We start from the raw sequence: 17,153 nt of genomic DNA on the forward strand, positions 1-17,153 counted from the left end.
GATGTGAAACTTTTAGCAAAGCTCTCTGCAGCGCTGATGTGAGGGAAGGAGCAGGAAACACTATCAGGTTGCCAGATGACTTGAGGATGGTGAGGTGGGATTCTGAAGTGCACGTGATAGCAGTAATTCAGGATATTATTCCTCATGTAAAAATAGCTATGCAAAATTAACACAAAGGCTTTGGTATAAAAAGATAAAAGCCAGGAAACTCAGAGGCTGTGCAGCTCTTTTTTATCTCATTTCATTTTGGTTTGGGCATTGCAGGGAAACAGCAGAGGAGAGAGAGTGTTTACATTGCAGCATCTGGGCCAAGGTGTAGTCATGACAAAAGGTTACTGCACTCCTGCTTGGCAAATGGGTGGGAAGAGGACATGGGTGTAAAGGTGATGATCTCAGGCTGGGGCACGTGGATAGAGATGGGATAGGTGAAAGGCATGGCCAAGTCATGTGGCAGAGTGGAGGCACCTACAGATCCCATGGTGGGTCAAAGAACAAGAGGAAATTTCAGCTCTGACTTGCACAGGGGTGTGTTTGATACTGGGGGTAGGGTAAACCACTTCAGGCTTTGCCTCATAAACTCTCAGCTTTCTAAAAGCTTGAAGCAATGTTCCATCCCTGAAGCCTGAGTGGCTTCAGTTGGCAAATCTCTGTTAGATTGCATTGGTTTACCCTGAATTTGAATTTCACTCCTGAAAATAACATGGCCATGTGAAGAGAGATGTAGATGGGATTTCTTTTCCCATCCCCACCATCCGAGCCGATGACCCTGGGCCTTGACTTGCATTCCTAATAGGATAGGCCTTCTTTTGCAAGGATTCTTTAGCACCTGTAGGTTATGTGTTCAATTAGCATCTATATCCTGAACTGAGCCCACTTGCACAAGCTTTGAAAAAAGTAACAACCAAATGGCTAATTAGGTCAAATTTGGGGCGCATCAAACTTGACAGTGTCTGGCTTACATCACTGTGGATTTACATAATGGAACTTAACGGTGCTGAAGAGTCTGTTGTGTCTACTCTGATGACTCTATGGAAGCTTTTTCCCATAATTTTCTTTAAAAGATAAAACATTCACTCAGGAGAATATCTTCTTGGTAACTTTTCTGTGTGTCTTGTATAGAGCAGGGCTTATACTGCTTATTACCTGGGCTGCTAACACAATAGTATTGCAATCAGTTATCTTATTTTTCAGAACTCAGTAATCAACGTCAGCAACCAATTGTTTAGCAAATTTCCTTTTTAAAACCAAAGCTATTTTTCAACTGTTTGTTCAACTACAAAAGCCTGGGAGAGATGGCAAAACCCATGAGGGCTCAAGGTAAATGCCTTTGTTTGTCTTTTCCAGAGATACTACCTACCAATGAGCAATAATAAAAAAAAGCAAACAAACCAACAAAATCTTAAGTTAATAAAGTTTTATATTCTTACCGTGGCTTCCTCTGTCTTCTAGCAGCCCATCCTGTACATCAAAGGTCAGAAAGAACACAATGAGTCACTATCAAAACCCAAAGAATGCTTCGTGAACAATTACTATACATAAATTGCAGCCTGGTATTTCATTTCTGTGCCAACTCACAGTAATACAGCCCATTTCCTCTCCTTTTTTTTTTTTCCCTGCTGCTTTTGTCCATAATAGCAAACAGCTTTGTTAATCTGCTTACAGAGCTTGACTTTTTTTTTTTTTTTTTTTTGGGGGGGAGGGTGGTAGTATTTATACCATTGCTTTTCTGAGCAGTGGGCAGCAGTGGTATAAAATCTTTTGCCCCAGCTCTGTAGACGACACTTTGGTGTCAGAGTCCCCAACAACTTTCTAAGACTGCCAGGTTTTGTACCAAAAAAAAAAATCATTAGAAATACTGAAAGGGTCCCCTTTGAAACTCAGAATCAAGGTTTCCCCCAGAGGGGAATCAGCTGTGCATTAGCTCAGTCCTAGCAAAGCAAGTGAGCTCAGTGCAGCTCTGACACATGTGCACATCCCTCAACACATCCACTGTCTGCAGGACCAGCCCCAGGAGCCATTCACCCACATCAGCAAACTGGTACCTTACACACTTACTACCATGCCTGTGGTACAAAACAGGACTGTTTGGAGCCAAAAGTATCTTAGTGATCATCATCCTTGGTATTTCATCCTGCCATTACCAGTTTTCCCATTTCTTGCTGCAATCCCTTCAAAAAGAAGCATTTATTCTGTTGAATAGTATAACAGCCAAGAAACAAAAATCTTAAAAAAAAATTGCTGAACAAATAAAGGAGAATTATTTTTTAGAAGGTAGGTATTATGTGTGTGTGCAATTAATGAATGCAAGCCCAGATTTACAATGTCTTCATTTTATTACCTATGCACTCAAATTCTGAAGACTGGTAAGTTTTAAGTAGTCTTCTGGTTAACATTTATTGTCTCTAACGAGCAATAATATGGACTAGAAAGTTGTGATGACAAGTAGCAACAACTGGCATTCTCTCAACAATTCCACAATAAGAAAAGAGGGAAGTAAGATAATATCAGCCAGCTTCCTTCTGAAGAGGCTTGGTTAAGTCAGAATTCTTCGTTTCAGAAAATTACAAAGCAAAACTACTTCAGACTACTATTCTACCTAGCATGGGAGGAAGATAGTAGATATTTTTAATGTTCCTAAAATAATCACATCCTATTGTACCCAGCTCTAGTAAAAGGTAGACTGAAGTAAAACATTGTGGGGTTTTTTTTTTTTTTGGTTTTTTTTTTTTTTTTTTTTTTTTGTCTGCTGAATTGTGAGAAATATTCAAGGACCCTTTGCTTCAGTTCATATTAACAGAAATAATCAGATGTGTTTGAGGAATCTATTCTGTACCCTGGCCATACTCTGAAACACAGGATTTAGGCAAGTTCAGGACTTTGATTTGTCTTCAAAAATATTTACATCAACTACTGACGTGAAGGTGATTCCAAGAAGGGTTTGTGACTGTGCTTGCAATACACTTGATAAGTTTGGAGCCTAAATTTTAGTTATTTACTCAGTTTTTAACCCATGCAGTTTTCAATCTCAATAAAAGGAGGTGGGAGCACTTACATATCTTTGAGGTTCAAGATCTAATCCTGGAGGTGCTCCAGGCCAACAGCAATTCATACTTATAAAAACACTACTAATGCAATTTTGAATACACAAAAGTACCACCAGGTCCTCCCAAGATTGGGATGTATTGCTAAAATGCTGTTCTGGGGCAATAGTATTACCATAGAATCATGGAATGGTTTCAATTAAAAAGGACCTTAAAGACCATCTACTTCCAATGCCCTTGCCATAGGCAGGGGCATCTTCCACTAGACCAGGTTGCTCCAAGCCCCATCATCATGCAAATCTTATAAGTTATTAATTATTTATAAAAATTGAGTGTATTTAGCAAGCTTGAGTGAAAGCTGCTACAGCAGGCTAATTCAGAGATCTATTTTGAGCCAAATTTCAGCAAAGCATTTGTAGTTTTTGTACATTCTTGGTTGATTAATTCTGAAAACCTGCATGTACATATATAATCTCCATTTTTGCATATGCTTATACCTATCTGCAAAGTACAAGTGGCATAAGCGCTGTAGAATTTGCATACATCCAAACAGAAGACTCAGTTCTGCAGGAGAACTTTTAGAATTGTGACCCCTTCTAAGTTATACCAGCAAAATACAGAAAACTTGCTGTCACTTATGATGTAGAGCAAAATGGAAGTAGAGGTGATGAAAGCGCTTGCTTGTGAATGAGAGAACAATACATTCTTCAGTCCTTCCCTGCAAAGAAAATATTTCTGCTTTTTTTTTTTTTTTTACATTTTCTTTCTTCTCTCACACTAACTGAATGTGGGTGGAAAACAGTAGAAAAAGAAAGGGTCATGTTTGCTCCTCAAAATTTGAAGACGGTGTTTTTTTCCTTTGCCACAGATGCTCCGTGCTCATCAGTTGCCGTGTACTTCTGAGAGAGAAAAGAGAGAGAGAAATTGCCAATAACATTGGTAACCTTAAGTGTAGGCATGCATAAAAATTTGCTGAAAATTGGGTTGTGGTACATGTTCTTATTTTAGATTTGCCCTTGTTAACGTCTTTTTAATAAACAGGTGCATACACTTCCCCAAGCTGTCACTGTTGTTTATCCAGTCTGCACACTTTATAAATCTACTAATGGAATAGACCCAATCATCTTAAGGATCTGTGCTTTAATAAGCTACAGTCTCAAAGTTTTCAGGCAAATACTTTCTGGCACTATAGTTCTGCTGGATACAAGCTTCACAAGGTTTGCTTTTCAAGATTTAAAAAAAAAAAAGTGACACAATTTCACTTCTAAGTTCAGCACAATGTAATAGAGAGTTTGGCGCATGGTTGACATTAAGATTGGCAACAAAGTGGGCTGGATGGAGGGAAGGGAAAATAAAAGGTGTAAGAAAGGTGGAGCATCTCCAGAAATGGAGAGAGCTGATTTGTTCAGCCTGGAGAAGGCTACAGGGAGAGCTCAGAGCCCCTTCCACTGCCTAAAGGGGCTCCAGGAGAGCTGGAGAGGGACAGGGACAAGGGCCCAGAATGACAGAACAAGGGGGAAGAGTTCTAAACTGAAAGAGGGTATGTTTAGATTGGATATTAGGGAAAAAAACTATTGCTTGTGAGGATGGGGAAGTCCTAGCACAGGATGGTCAGAGAACCTGTGGCTGGTCCATCCCTAAAAATTTAAGACCATGCCTGGATGGGGCTTGGAGCAACCTGGGATAGTGGGATGTTCCTGGCCATTTCAGGAAGGGTTGGAACTTGATGGTCTTTAAGGTCCCTTCCAACCCAAGCCATTCTATGATTCTGGATCTTGTTAAGGGTCCCAAACATTTACTCTGCATTGCAGGTTTCAGTCTTAAGCAGCATAAACACCCTTCATTGGATCCATCCCCTGGTTCTTTGAGAACAGAGATGCTCCAAACCCTCAATCATGTGTGTATCTTCTGCTGGACTCACTCCAGCAGCTCCATGTCCTGAGGATCTCCAGAACTTAGGGAAATGAAAGGAAGAAAATAAATTTTCACTGTCTCACTGAAGTTGCTTGGAACTGGATGATGTTTAAGGTCCTTTCTGACCCAAAATGTTCCATGATTCTATGATATGTAAACCCAAAGTTACCTCTGTTGCTGTATGAGAAGAGGAAAATTTCCAGCTATCACCAGCTTGGTTTGCAGTCAAGCCTACATGTGAGAAGTCAAATAAGCCCATACTTACACACAGCTCCTAATAGCTCTTTTAACTTAGAACTTCACGTGACCTGATGTGGTATGGGTTCCACAGTGCCTCATTAGGTGAGGAACCCTTGAGCTGCCTCCGTGCTGGTCTGAGTCACGGTGATCCACAAGGAGCTCCACTCACAGACTGCCAGGCATTATTCCTTCTGGGAAAAAGGCAAAAAAAGAAAAACATTTTACAGCAGCAAGCCTGGGTACAGGACAGATCGAGTGATTTGCCATGAAAAAAGTTAGAGGGGCTCATTAGAGGCAAAGTTATTAGGCCAAGCAAACAGTTAATCCCTGTCACACAGAGGTAACAGAGTTGCCAGTCTTAAACTCTAAATTAAAGGCACTTTCTGAGCACCAGAGAAGTGACTCTATTTTGCAGCTTCCTCAGTACCATCCATCTACCATAATGCTGTGGTGTTTTTCTTTCTTTAAATTCTGGGCTCCAACTAATTACTGGCAGGAAGTGCCTATTTTTATGCCATTAGTATGCAAATGAGTGAGAAGTAGAAAAATATTCTAAAGGAACTGTTACAATATCTGTCCACAGATTACTGGCCAATTAGAACATGGGATTAGGGCTGCAGGACCCCAAAAGAGTATGGCCAAAGACTTTCTGCTTGGGTGCCTCAAGTGTAGTTTCAATGGGAACTGTATATACACGGTCCTTTTCCTCAAAAAAAAAAAAAAAAAAAAAGGGAGAAAAAAGTTCAGGCCTAAATTGCCTGCTTACAAATGAGCACTTCTACACTTGGAAAATAAATGCCTTCACTTCCTTGCCTCAATTTTTCTATCCATAAATTGCAGATAAAACATCCTGTTTGCGTTCCAGCACATGCCAGGGGCAAATTATTCAGCTGGACTGAAGGCCTCCTCATCTGTCACCCTGTCTGAAAGACACAACCTTATAAAATTATTTATAATGTACATGATAAATATTAAAAGATATTCAGTCTTACCACATCTGCCTAGGTAAAACCTATGAAGAACTGTCTCCTTTGTGACGTTTTCACTTTTCCATAGCTTTGCAGTGTCAAGAATTCAGAGGTGCAGGACTGTGGAAAGCTACTAGAAAACAACTTTACCAGGATTTTTGAACCCAAAAACGTGTGAAACAAAACACTGCATTATCCTAAGGGTGTTTTTCATGCAAATCAGCCTTCTCTTTGCTCTTTCATAATCACTGACTAGCCAGAGTAGGGAAAAAAAAATACATAATTCCTCAAGTTACTGGTGTTGATGCTTCTCACAGCTGTACTCCTTGGAAATTCTGCTTTGTCACTCCATTAGGTGTTACTCATTTTGACTTCCTATTAAAAAAAATGTTTCTGTCTACATACCAGAGATAACACCACGCTAAACTGAGTCAGTGTGACAAAACATTTCTTCTCCAGAATAGTTTTTCTGGGAAGGTTTGTTACTCAGTGTGGGTAAAAAGAGGATTCATACACCTGCCTGTAACAGTTACACCTCCAAGGGAGGCAACCAGGTTGATCAGAGAGATGGAGCACCTCTCCTGTGGCACATGGCTGAAGGAATTGGGATTGTCCAGCCTGGAAAAGAGAAGGCTTCGGGGTAGTTTCGTTGTGTGTGACTTTCCCGTGTCTGAAGGGAACTTAAATGAAAAATGGGACAACTAACAAGACCATGTTGTGACAGGATACGGGGGAACAGGTTCAAACCCAAAGAAAACAGGTTTATGTTAGATATTAGGAAAAAATTCTTTACTGGGAAGGTGGAACAAGTTGCCCATGGAAGCTGTGTCTTACCCCATCCCTAGAAGTGCTCAGGGCCGGGCTGGATGATGCTTGGAGCAACCTGGTCTAGTAGAAGGTGTTCCTGGCCGTGCAGGAGGTTGGAACAAGGAAGTCTTTAAGGTGCCTTCCAACCCAAACTATTTTACGCATCTATGATGATTCTAAGGTAACACCTGCTCAGCTTCTCCCAGGAGCTGCACCACCTGAGAAGGCTTGAGTTGCGGAGAGAACACACACCTCCTACTCACATCTAACCGGCACCCCTTTATTCCTCCCAGCCCTCCGCGCTCCCAAAACTCCTGCGGAGGGGCTGCTCGCTCTCCTGGCACGGCTCGTTCCCCGTGCCCCGCTCCGGCAGCCGGGCTCTCCCCGCGGGCAGGGAGGGTCCCCGGGCGGCGGGGCGGAAGGGGGGGCCGGCGCTGAGCTGAGGGAGGGGCCGGGACGCCGCCGCGTCGGTGCCGACGGTCTCCTGGAGGGAGTGAGGAGGAGGAGGAGGAGGAGGAAGAGGAGGAGGAGGAGGTGAGCGCCCTCGGGGTGGGGTGAGAGCGGGGCCGCCCGCGCCAGCCGGGAGGGAGGGAAGGGGTCAGCGGGGCGGGCGCTCGGCAGCAGGGCCGGCGGCCGAGAGGACCGCGGCCGAGCCCCGCCGCGCTGGGCGGGGGGAGCCGGGAGGAACCGAGCGGAGCAGCCGGCTCCGCCCGCCGCGGGGAGCCCGGGCCCGCCGTGCCCCGCAGCAGGGGCCGCTGCCCGGGAGCCGCGGGGCCGCCTCCCGCCGCTCTGACATGGCTGCCGGCGGGGCCGGGAGCTCGAGCCGCGGCTGTGGCCGCCGCGGCCCTTCCCGGTCCTTCCCGGTCCTTCCCGGTCCTTCCCGTCCCTCCCGGCCCTTCCCGGCCCTTCCCGGCCCTTCCCGGCGCTTCCCGGCGCTTCCCGGCCCTTCCCGGCCCTTCCCGGCCCCTTGCCGAGCCCTGCGGCGGGCAGCGCGGCCTGGCCCGGCCCGGGCGGGCCCCGCGCGGCCCCGCTGCCCTGGGGAGGATGTTTCCTACACACACGCTCTTCTTCTTCCCTTCTATTTCGCCACGCAAGGTGTAGGGGCTGATTTTTGCGAGTCATTAAAGGGAGCGGCAGAATCTGAGCCCCTTTTGGTTCCAAGTAGCAAAATTAAAATGTTGATGCGTGTGAGCAGTTCTGCTGGTGTAGCTGTCCTTAGTTTTGGCGTTCCATCAAGCTTTTTAGGAGGAAAGGAAAAACATTAAGGACACTGCTTGTGCAAAACATGTGGATTTTAGGAAATCGGCTTTATTATTATAAGCTAAGTATGCCCTGGAACAGAGCACTTTGCAGCAGAGGAGCTGCTTAAATATACTTTGACTTCAGGGAAGTGTGTCTGGGATGAATGGGACTTGGCAGGTCTGCACAAATCTTTCAACACATGACTGGAGTAGCAGACTAGAGGAGAGAAACCTTTAAAGGTGCAAAAGCATGTACTTTGTTTTTTTAAGGACTGTGGGAAATAGTTTGAAGCTTAATTTATGGTTCAAAGTTGAGCCCAATAGGTAAAAGCAAACAGCAGATTTTAGTGTGGGTTATAACAATGGCTTGGCATAATTCAATAGAACTATTTTATTGGATTCTATTAACTTGGTTAACCTTAAATCTTAACCACGACAGGGTTTTTATGTAAAGAGCCTCTATATGAAGTACAATATTGAATTTTAATTGAGGCCTTTAATTTTCAAGGCTTCACGTCATGTGTATTCTTGCCTTTTTTTTCCCCTTTCTTGAAAGTTCGGGTGTACTAAAGTCAGTTTAAATGCTGTGAGTCCAGGTTGCGCAAATCACATAAGAGGAGATAGGATTTTAAATTGATCCTGTTTTTGAGTTTATGTATTTATAAAAAAGTGAAGGTTATTCTTAATGTAGTATAAAGACCTTGGTGTTTGCAAGTGTAGTAATACACGAGTATGTTTTGTAATTGACTTGTTTACAACCTTGTGGTCAATTTCCCCCTTTAATGAATGATAGAGACGGTTTAACCTTGCAAGAAAATTCTGCTCAGCTCAGGGTATTGGTACTTTACAAACAGAGCACCACATTCCTCCCTCAGCTGGTGAAATGCAGTTTGATTTCTGGTACACCTGAATTTGAGTCTCCTGGATGTTCCATGAGCTTAAACACCTGTTAATTAACCCTTGTGGATCCCTTGCATCAGATCAATACCAAGTGCAACAGGCGCTGTTGCGAAAGTGGTGCTTGTGGCTTGTGAAGTGCCTGTGTTACAGCTGAAACCTGTCGCTTTTGCTGCTAAGTCACTCAGACTCCAGTGTAAAAATTATACAACTTCCTTAATGTTGTTTTAAAACCAGAGATATAGACATATTTTAAAGACCTAGCTGGCTGGAGGCCCATTTCAGAGTGGCCGGTAAAAGCAATAAACTATCCTCAAACATTTCTGCTCAATAAAATTTGAGAATATGAAAACAAAAAGTTCCTGGTTTAGCTTTTTATAAATGTTTTCTGCACTCTGTGACTGCAAAGTGCTTTGAGCCCATAGCTCAGAGCCACATGCCTAGAGCATTTTAGGCCTCTGTCCCAATTTAGAGCACTGAGTTTGTTACTTTCTGTTTTGATCAAAGCAGCAAAGTTTTGTGGTCTCTGACCAATGTCCTGCACTGATGGAAGTGTCTAAGCAGATGATTTTACCATTAAAACAGCACATGTTTAATGTACTTTCCTTCACTCAGGGCTCCTGGAATCAGCCCCTTGTGCAAAACCTGAATGATTGTTGGAAGCTGTGATAACACCAAGCACTTCCTGACATAGAGAGGGCAAGTAGTTCTGGCACCATTTGCTGTATTTCAGTTCTTACTGTCTGTAAGCTGGAATATAACTACAGAAAAGAAATGAAATATCTATGCATCTTGTTGTTTGGCTTTACAAGATCAGATTATGTTTATCCAAAACAATCCCATATAGTCCAGCTTGGGAGAGCCATGGGGGTAAGGCATTTCTCCTGCAGCTGTTGAGCAAATCCTTAATGTGGATACTATCTTGGATTAGCTATTCCAATTATCTTGTCCATAGACTTGAGATGTCACCTGGTTAAATAAAAGTGGTAACTGCTGTTTCTATAAAAGTTGGGTTCACAAATGTAACACATACAGTCCTGTTTGAAGATAACTGAGTTCTGTTGTAGGGAAATAAAGTGAAAATTTCTAGTGGAATGAGAGTTATTCTTCATTATAGTAGTGGTAAGTACTTGGTTATAGTAGTGGCAAGTGTTTAGGGCTAGGCTGGATAGGGCTTGGAGCAACCTGGTCTTGTAGAAGATGTCCCTGCCCATGGCAAGGAGTTGGAATGAAATGATCTTAAAGTTTCCTTCCAACCTGAACTGTTTAATGATTCTATTTTATGATACTGGTATAAGGAGCATCATTTTAATGTTGATTGTGCCACTGCTTGAGACATGAGCTGTTGAGCAGAGGGAGTAGTAACAAAACCAAAGCAAATGGCTTGCTGAGTTGAATAGAGTGAGTCTCTCATTGCTTGGAATTACTTGTGTAACATACTATTATTTTTAATTTAAAAAAATTGCAAAAGTGAAGAGCAAACTCCAAATACAAACTCAAGGCAACATGTTAGGATCTCATGCAGCAGGAATTTCAGAAAAGAGAAAAAGCTGGCTACCATTTTTTTCCCCCCATTTGTATGTGAGTAATGTTCTCTACCAAGTTTGTAAAGCAGGAAAATCACTCTAATCTTTGGTGGCAGGATTGTTAACAAGGGGCTGTGGAGAGCAAGCCTTGGGCTGCCCCCAGCCATCCATAAGTGGAGCAGTTATCGGTGGGGAATCGGGGCCTGAGTGCTGCAAGGACACAGAACCCAGTGTGAATTTCACTTCTTGGTGGATTTATATCAAGGATGTCTTAAATGTACACCTTAGCTGGCCATATTGCTGCATGTCAGATGTGAAAGTAAAAATAAATGTGTGAAGCGCCAGGCAGGGTAGGAAATGTAAATCTAAGAACCATTTCTTCAGTCCATTATCCTAAATCCTGGATCCCATCTATAGGAATTCATGGAAGCATATATATGTTTTAGTTTTGATCGGCAGTATTTCCTGTAGGCAAGAAATCAAAGATCTTTTCAAGTTATAAATGACAATAAGTAGGGAAGCCAGTATTTCAGATTGCTGGTATTTTGGGTATGAGTAGCTCTTTGATGTCCAAATGAGAACTGGAGGAATGTCTAAAATTAACAGTGGAGTATGTAACACTAATGATGAAATGTAGAAGTTAGAGGAAAATGTGCAAGGCCAGGCACTAAGAGTGGTTTGTATTTTTTCCCCTGAATAATTATTTTTTAAGGTCAAAGCAAAGAGTACAAACAGTTATGATACGTAAATCCCTAAGTAAGTAGATCTTGGATAAGCAACTTTGATTTAAATATTTGTGTGTGTATAGGTTTGCATATAATCAAATATTCAGAATGTATTACATATGTAATTTGCTGTAGTTGTGCTGAATTGTTGTGAAAAAAATGTTAGGGGGGCCCAAAAAAGGGGAATTTAATGAGTTTTGCATCTGAAAACATCTATATGTATTGTGGCTCTACAACAGTGTGGCTTCACATGCTGTTTTCCAGTTTTGTTCCAAGATTATTTTTGGGCATTCAGTGCCTGTTTGTGCAGCAGGCTGTCTGTGTTACTGATGCTCAGTGGTACAAGTATGAAATTGCCCTAAATACCATGGGAATGTTGTCTTCTTGGAGATGCAACAGTGGTTCCTGAGAAGGTCACTTTGGCCATGCCTCTGGCAACTGAAAATGTGTGGTGGTCATGGTCCTGATGGATAAAACACCATCCAGGGTGCAAGATTTCTTTCACAGTCGTTTTTAGAAGCTGTCATTGAGATAAAAACACACCCTTTGAGTTCACACCTAAGTAATTGGATGCAGATTTAATATGATGCAGTGTTTTATTCCTTTTTGGGATGGGATCCATGTCCCATAGTGGACATGACTCACCCTGGCAGCATTCAGCAGTCAAGTGTGTTGGAATGAAGACTGGAGATTTCGCTGTTGCCATGCCTTATTTTCCTCAAGAACTGAGGATCTTGGTTAATCCTCCTAAAGCTTAATAAAATACACATATTAGAAACAGACCTGTTGTAGAGTCATTGTAGGGAAGAGCTTCCAGAATATCACAAACCATTGTGTGTACATGCAAAAGGAAATGGTTGGGAAAGCTTAAAACTTGGAATGGATGATGAGCCAGAGCAGTGGTGGTGTGGCTTTGCTCCATTTCTAGACCACCTCTTAGAAAAATATCTCACTTTTTCCTGTTCTTTCCAATCAGTTTTGGGGTAGGAACAAAAGCTAACCTCAGAGTTGTGTGTTAATAAATTTACTGGGGAGTATGTGCCTCTATAAATTTTGATTCTGTTTCATTGGTGTTTATTTACCAGGTGACACCTTTGTAAATAAAATAGAAATAATGTCCCTGTTGCATTATGAAAATAAAGTGTTTTTATTAGTATCTTGCCTAGTATATATAATTAAGTGATTTCTCAGAAGCACGATAATTAGCATCATTTTAAAACAAAAATCTTAATTGAAGTACAGCTCCTCATTTAATCTGAATTGTATTTCCTATGTATCTTTCTGCTTTAATATTTACCTTAAATATGAATGTGTCCAAAATAAAAAATTCAACAAGTAGTTGAACATACTACATCTTTTATATTCTGGTTATTTTAAAAGGTTTACACAAGCAATATTCAGTGAGATGACTTTGCTAAATAACAAATCTATCAAGATTCTGTGAAATTCTGTTTTAAGATTTCCCAGTTGAAAGTTTTCCCTGGCTGATTGCAGTTTAATACAGCAAATTTCTGAGTGCAACTTCTTGTTTGGTCTGAGTTAAAGTTTTCCAAATAAACAATAACATCAGCTTGTTGACTTTGCAGAATAATTTCTTGTCCTGATCTTGCTTTAAGAAAACTTTAATGAGAAATATGCTCTTGTTGTTAAGTCAGTTTTCTTCTTGTGATTTGAATGTAAAGGCAAGATTTATGGAAATGACTGCAGGGTGGTGCTGGCCTAATTAGTCATTATTTCAGGCAAGGCATAAAAAATTGGTTGCTCTTGTGCCTAAAACTAATAGTGTATTTTGTATTTAATCTACAGGTCTTTTGTAAAACAAATGGATGTGCTAAAAACTGCAAAATACACACATTTAAAGTTTGTATGCTATTATTTTGCATGCTGTTTTGGCATGTGACTTAAATTTTTCATTGACAGTTAAATTTACTATTATGCATATATGAAATGTATATATCCTTTAAAAACCAGGAATAATAGCAGCTGAGCTGGAATTTGCAGTAGAAACTTTGGAATTGAGTATGGCTTTTCTACTACTGTCTATTCAAAGATTAAATACAAAGCACTGCAGTGCTTTATAAGAGTACTGATACCTATTGCAGGTTTTTTTTGTTTTTTTTTTTTTTTTGCAAGGAGTTTTAGGATTATCCGTGTGATATGTTCAGCATTGGGCTGAGGGATGTCTTTCAGGGCTTTCTTTTTATGGGCCTGGTTGAGCTGAATTCCCAGTAATGGGTATTTCACCCAGAAGCAACCCAGGTGACTCAGGAATTCTAGCACCTTCAGCATGTGGAATGTCTGTCCTAATCAGGCTTAATAGAGGGGGGGCATTAGCCCAGTAATGATTGAAATCTGCCTTCTAAAGGAAAATATTCAGCAGGGCATGTGACACGAATGCTCCTCTGTGCCTTTGCCCTCTCCTTGTCCAGCCACAGCTCTTGGGCATCCTCAGTGGCAATGGGATGTCGCTGAAGCACGAGGCTGCTCTGTACACTCCTCTCCATGAATCCATTTTGTGATTAAACTTTTAAAAGTCACAGCCTCCAACATGCCACTGTAGTTTCATGGTAGTTCTGACATTATTTTACTATTCACGCTGTGAATTTCATTCTATAGTAAAATGAATATTATATTGGCCTTTTAAGTTGGTTGTCAGTGGAGAATAAGGAAGCTACACTTAGAGCATCTGTATGCAATCTTGGCTACAAGTAGGACCCTATGGAAAGCTGTTACTGTTGGGGCAGAACTAATCATTCCATGTGAAATTATATAAGGAGAATTAGCTCTGACTCTACCTCATTTCCTTTCATACTGCTGTGAAAATAAGCTTAGGTATGTCAAACCTTCCCTCTTCATTTCTCTAAGTACTTTGTTAAATACTTCTTTTTATTAAGACTTATTTATTGGAGGTGCTAGAAAAGAAAATCTAACTGTCTGTATTTCTAGGTACTAATGGGATGTGCATCCTTGCCCAGTTTGGCAGTTGTGATTTCCTTCCCAGGACTGGATTCCTGGGATCAGTTGCCATTGCCTTCTCTGTACTTTGACTTTATTTCCCTGGTGGATCATTCAGAGTACTCCACACTTAAGGTAGTCTGCTTCATGTGAGAGAAAATTGTCAATCACAGCCTGCCTGGACTATTTAGAAAGAAAGCTATCAAAAGCCTGCTCAGAGCTCTAAGGAGCAGTCAAGTCACCTGCTGAGTTGCCTGGCAGGAGCCTAAACTTGTGCAGCCTTTAAGTTTAGGAAAGAAAACGGGGATCTGGGGAGGTCACTGCTCTGTGCTGAGGCCCTGTACTGGATGTGTGAGTGTGTAGTTCAGTGTCAGGCCAGAGAGTGATGTACGGGCCATTCCTGGCGTGTTCTTCTTACCAGGTCTTAAAAACAATCAGTGGAGATTTGTGTAACCCTTCCATAACCTAATCCCTTGTTTAACTATCCCTAGAGGTAGCATATTTCCTCTGATACTATTCTAATTTTTTCCCTAACCTGTTAAGCATTTTTTTTTTCTGCAGTGGATATTTCAGTAGTAGGGCATGATTCTTGTAGCTGCTGTTAACCTTGTCTCATCTTTCTTCACCTTTTTATTTTTGTACTCAGTGTTTAACTTTCCCAGATTGCTTAGGTTTTCGTTTTAGCTGGTTTCATACATCTGTATTGAAACCTGAGTGTAATGTACAACCTTAAGATCAGTGATGAACAGAATAAATCTTACCTTCTTTTTCATATGATGCTGCTATCATTATTATAAATTGGAAATATTTTTCAGTTTTGGCATTCAGTTCAGTATTAAAACACCAGTTTCAGTTTTGTTGTTAATCCCTTAGTCCCACTTTTCTCAATTCTGTTTCCCAGAATGCTTGCAGCATTTCCCAGGTAACTACCAAATTTTGCAACTATATTGTTCATCATCTATGTAATAAAGAAAAACATTAAATAATCCTGCACTGAAAATGCCAAGAGGAAGCTTATTATATTCAGAGTCCTGCAACCTGTACTTTGTTGCAGGACCCAGCCTTTGGTGTTGGAGTCACAGAAGAGTTGTGTTGTGCTTTGATTTCCTCGTTGTCTTTGGAGCCATTGCTGGTCTTGGTTTTTTCTGTGTCTGTCTTGCATTGAGCAACCTGAAATGGGACAAATCAAATCTGACATCTTGTAGCTATAGATGTTTAGGGGGAGGATTTTTAATGAGTTGAAAAAAGCTTGGAGAATGTTTACATGGATATGCACCCATGGGTGACTCAGTTTCTGAGTGGTGTGTAAAATCTTTAATTATACTTCAATGTCTGACCCACAAATGGTCATTCTTCATGGCTGCTAGATCAACACTTAAAAAAAAAAACCAGCTTTGATCAATCAGATCTCAAGATTTGAAGTGCTATTTTGTGAAACATGTAGACAAGAAATGCTGTGCTTCAAAACCTTTTCTTTCTTGCTGCTGGCTTGGAGTATAATCTGCAGATGTTTTTCTTTTATTTTGGTGTTTAACTACACCTGATGTGATCAGAAACACTTTTTTTATCCTTTGCCCTGTCATTTCCAACACCAAAGCAACTAAGAGATGCTGACAGAGTTGGGAAGACACAAGGACTCTGGCTTAGAGTTAAGGCAGATGTGATTGCAACATCTGTGCCTAGGAAAGCTGCAGTCTGATCTGCCTTCTGTCTTCAGGATTTCTGGGATTCCAGGAGCAGAAGTGGTGCAGATAAGACATGTCCTCTGAGGCTTTGAAAGGCTTCTGCTCAGATTGTAAAGCTCTTCCTTATTAGGCCCACAGGAAACGCATCTCCTCTAGCACAGCCAAATTGGAATCATTGTTAAATACTTCTCCTTGGGCTCTCCAGTGGTAACTCTGCTCCGTGGTGGGGTTATTTGGGATGAAGAGCCTCTGTGGCTGCCTCTGCGTATTGACTAGCTGAGCACATTACTGGCATGTAGCTGTGTGTGGTAATTTCTGACTTGGTAGCTGTGATACGATCCAAAGAGCAGTTTATAGAGGGTTTTCCACCTTTTTCCTTAAATTGGACTCTGTAGGCCTAAAATTTGGGATTTCTAACTTGAAATCTCCATTAGAACACAATCTAGTAACTAGGAAGAAAAACCCCAAAGCCTTGGCATCAGACAAATGAAGATTCATTTTCTTTAATGACTTTCCCCTTTGCCAGCTGTGTTCTTGGAAAATGGGTCTTTACATTTGGTTTGTTTTCAGTGCAACAACTGTGTTGGTTTCTGGGTGGCATAAAATTGTGCATATTCCTGTCTGGGTTGTGAAGGAAGCCCTGCCCTTTCCCCCATCTCTGAGCAGCAGTCATGGGGCTACTTCCCGACCTTGGGACTGTTCTTATACTGGGGCTCCCCACCACTGTGCTTCTCCTCTGTTGTTGTGTCCTGCTCTGAAGGCTGTGCCAGGTGAGATGTGCTTGCTGTTCTTTTTCCTTTCAGCTGAAGCTCCTCTGGCCTGATGTGCAGCTGGTGTGAAGAGAGAAGCTGGAGGCCTTCCCCTGTCTCATCTGTACCTTTGGAAGGACTTCACTGAATGCAGTGCACAGTGGGAAAAGCAGGTATGATCCGTTCAACAGCAAACACTTCAGAAAAGCAAAGATTCACTGCCCTAAGTTCACCAATCTGTCCTGCAAGGGAAACAGTGAATAAGATATTAAAAAAGTAACTAGATGCAAAATTAAGACAATGTCCACGTAACCAAAGTGGGTGGTTTGCATGATTTCTTTCATGCATATTTTGTTTTTGTTATTGTGACGAATGCAGTTTTCTGTCAGTGATATTTAAAATTTG

General features: G+C 41.6%; 2 protein-coding genes across 45 annotated transcripts in view; one reads left to right on the plus strand and one right to left on the minus strand.

The window, feature by feature from the left end:
- The window catches only part of LOC146766868 (uncharacterized), a 29,012-nt gene extending 21,637 nt beyond the window's left edge, over positions 1-7,375 (minus strand). For 8 of the 23 annotated variants that reach the window (XR_014956474.1, XR_014956470.1, XR_014956472.1 and 5 more), the window contains exon 1: positions 1,428-7,153. Coding sequence is in view for 4 of the 23 variants with exons in the window: in XM_085584133.1 (XP_085440259.1) it covers positions 1,428-1,458; positions 2,056-2,116 (92 nt within the window). In the remaining 19 variants the exon portion in view is untranslated. Of the gene's footprint in view, positions 1-1,427 lie in introns of all 23 variants that reach the window. The other 15 variants (XR_014956476.1, XR_014956483.1, XR_014956481.1 and 12 more) reach the window with 10 other exon arrangements.
- Positions 7,376-7,381: 6 nt separating this feature from the next.
- QTMAN (queuosine-tRNA mannosyltransferase) overlaps positions 7,382-17,153 on the plus strand; it is a 188,653-nt gene continuing 178,881 nt past the window's right edge. For 8 of the 22 annotated variants that reach the window (XR_014956468.1, XR_014956466.1, XM_085584105.1 and 5 more), the window contains exons 1-2: positions 7,399-7,504; positions 16,803-16,921. The gene's annotated coding sequence lies outside the window, so the exon portion shown is untranslated. Of the gene's footprint in view, positions 7,525-7,960; positions 16,922-17,153 lie in introns of those variants that run through there. The other 14 variants (XM_085584120.1, XM_085584098.1, XM_085584115.1 and 11 more) reach the window with 7 other exon arrangements.

The sequence above is a fragment of the Lonchura striata genome, chromosome 7, assembly GCF_050655825.1.
Source record: "Lonchura striata isolate lonStrDom1 chromosome 7, ASM5065582v1, whole genome shotgun sequence".
In the NCBI taxonomy this organism is placed as follows: Eukaryota; Metazoa; Chordata; class Aves; order Passeriformes; family Estrildidae; genus Lonchura; species Lonchura striata.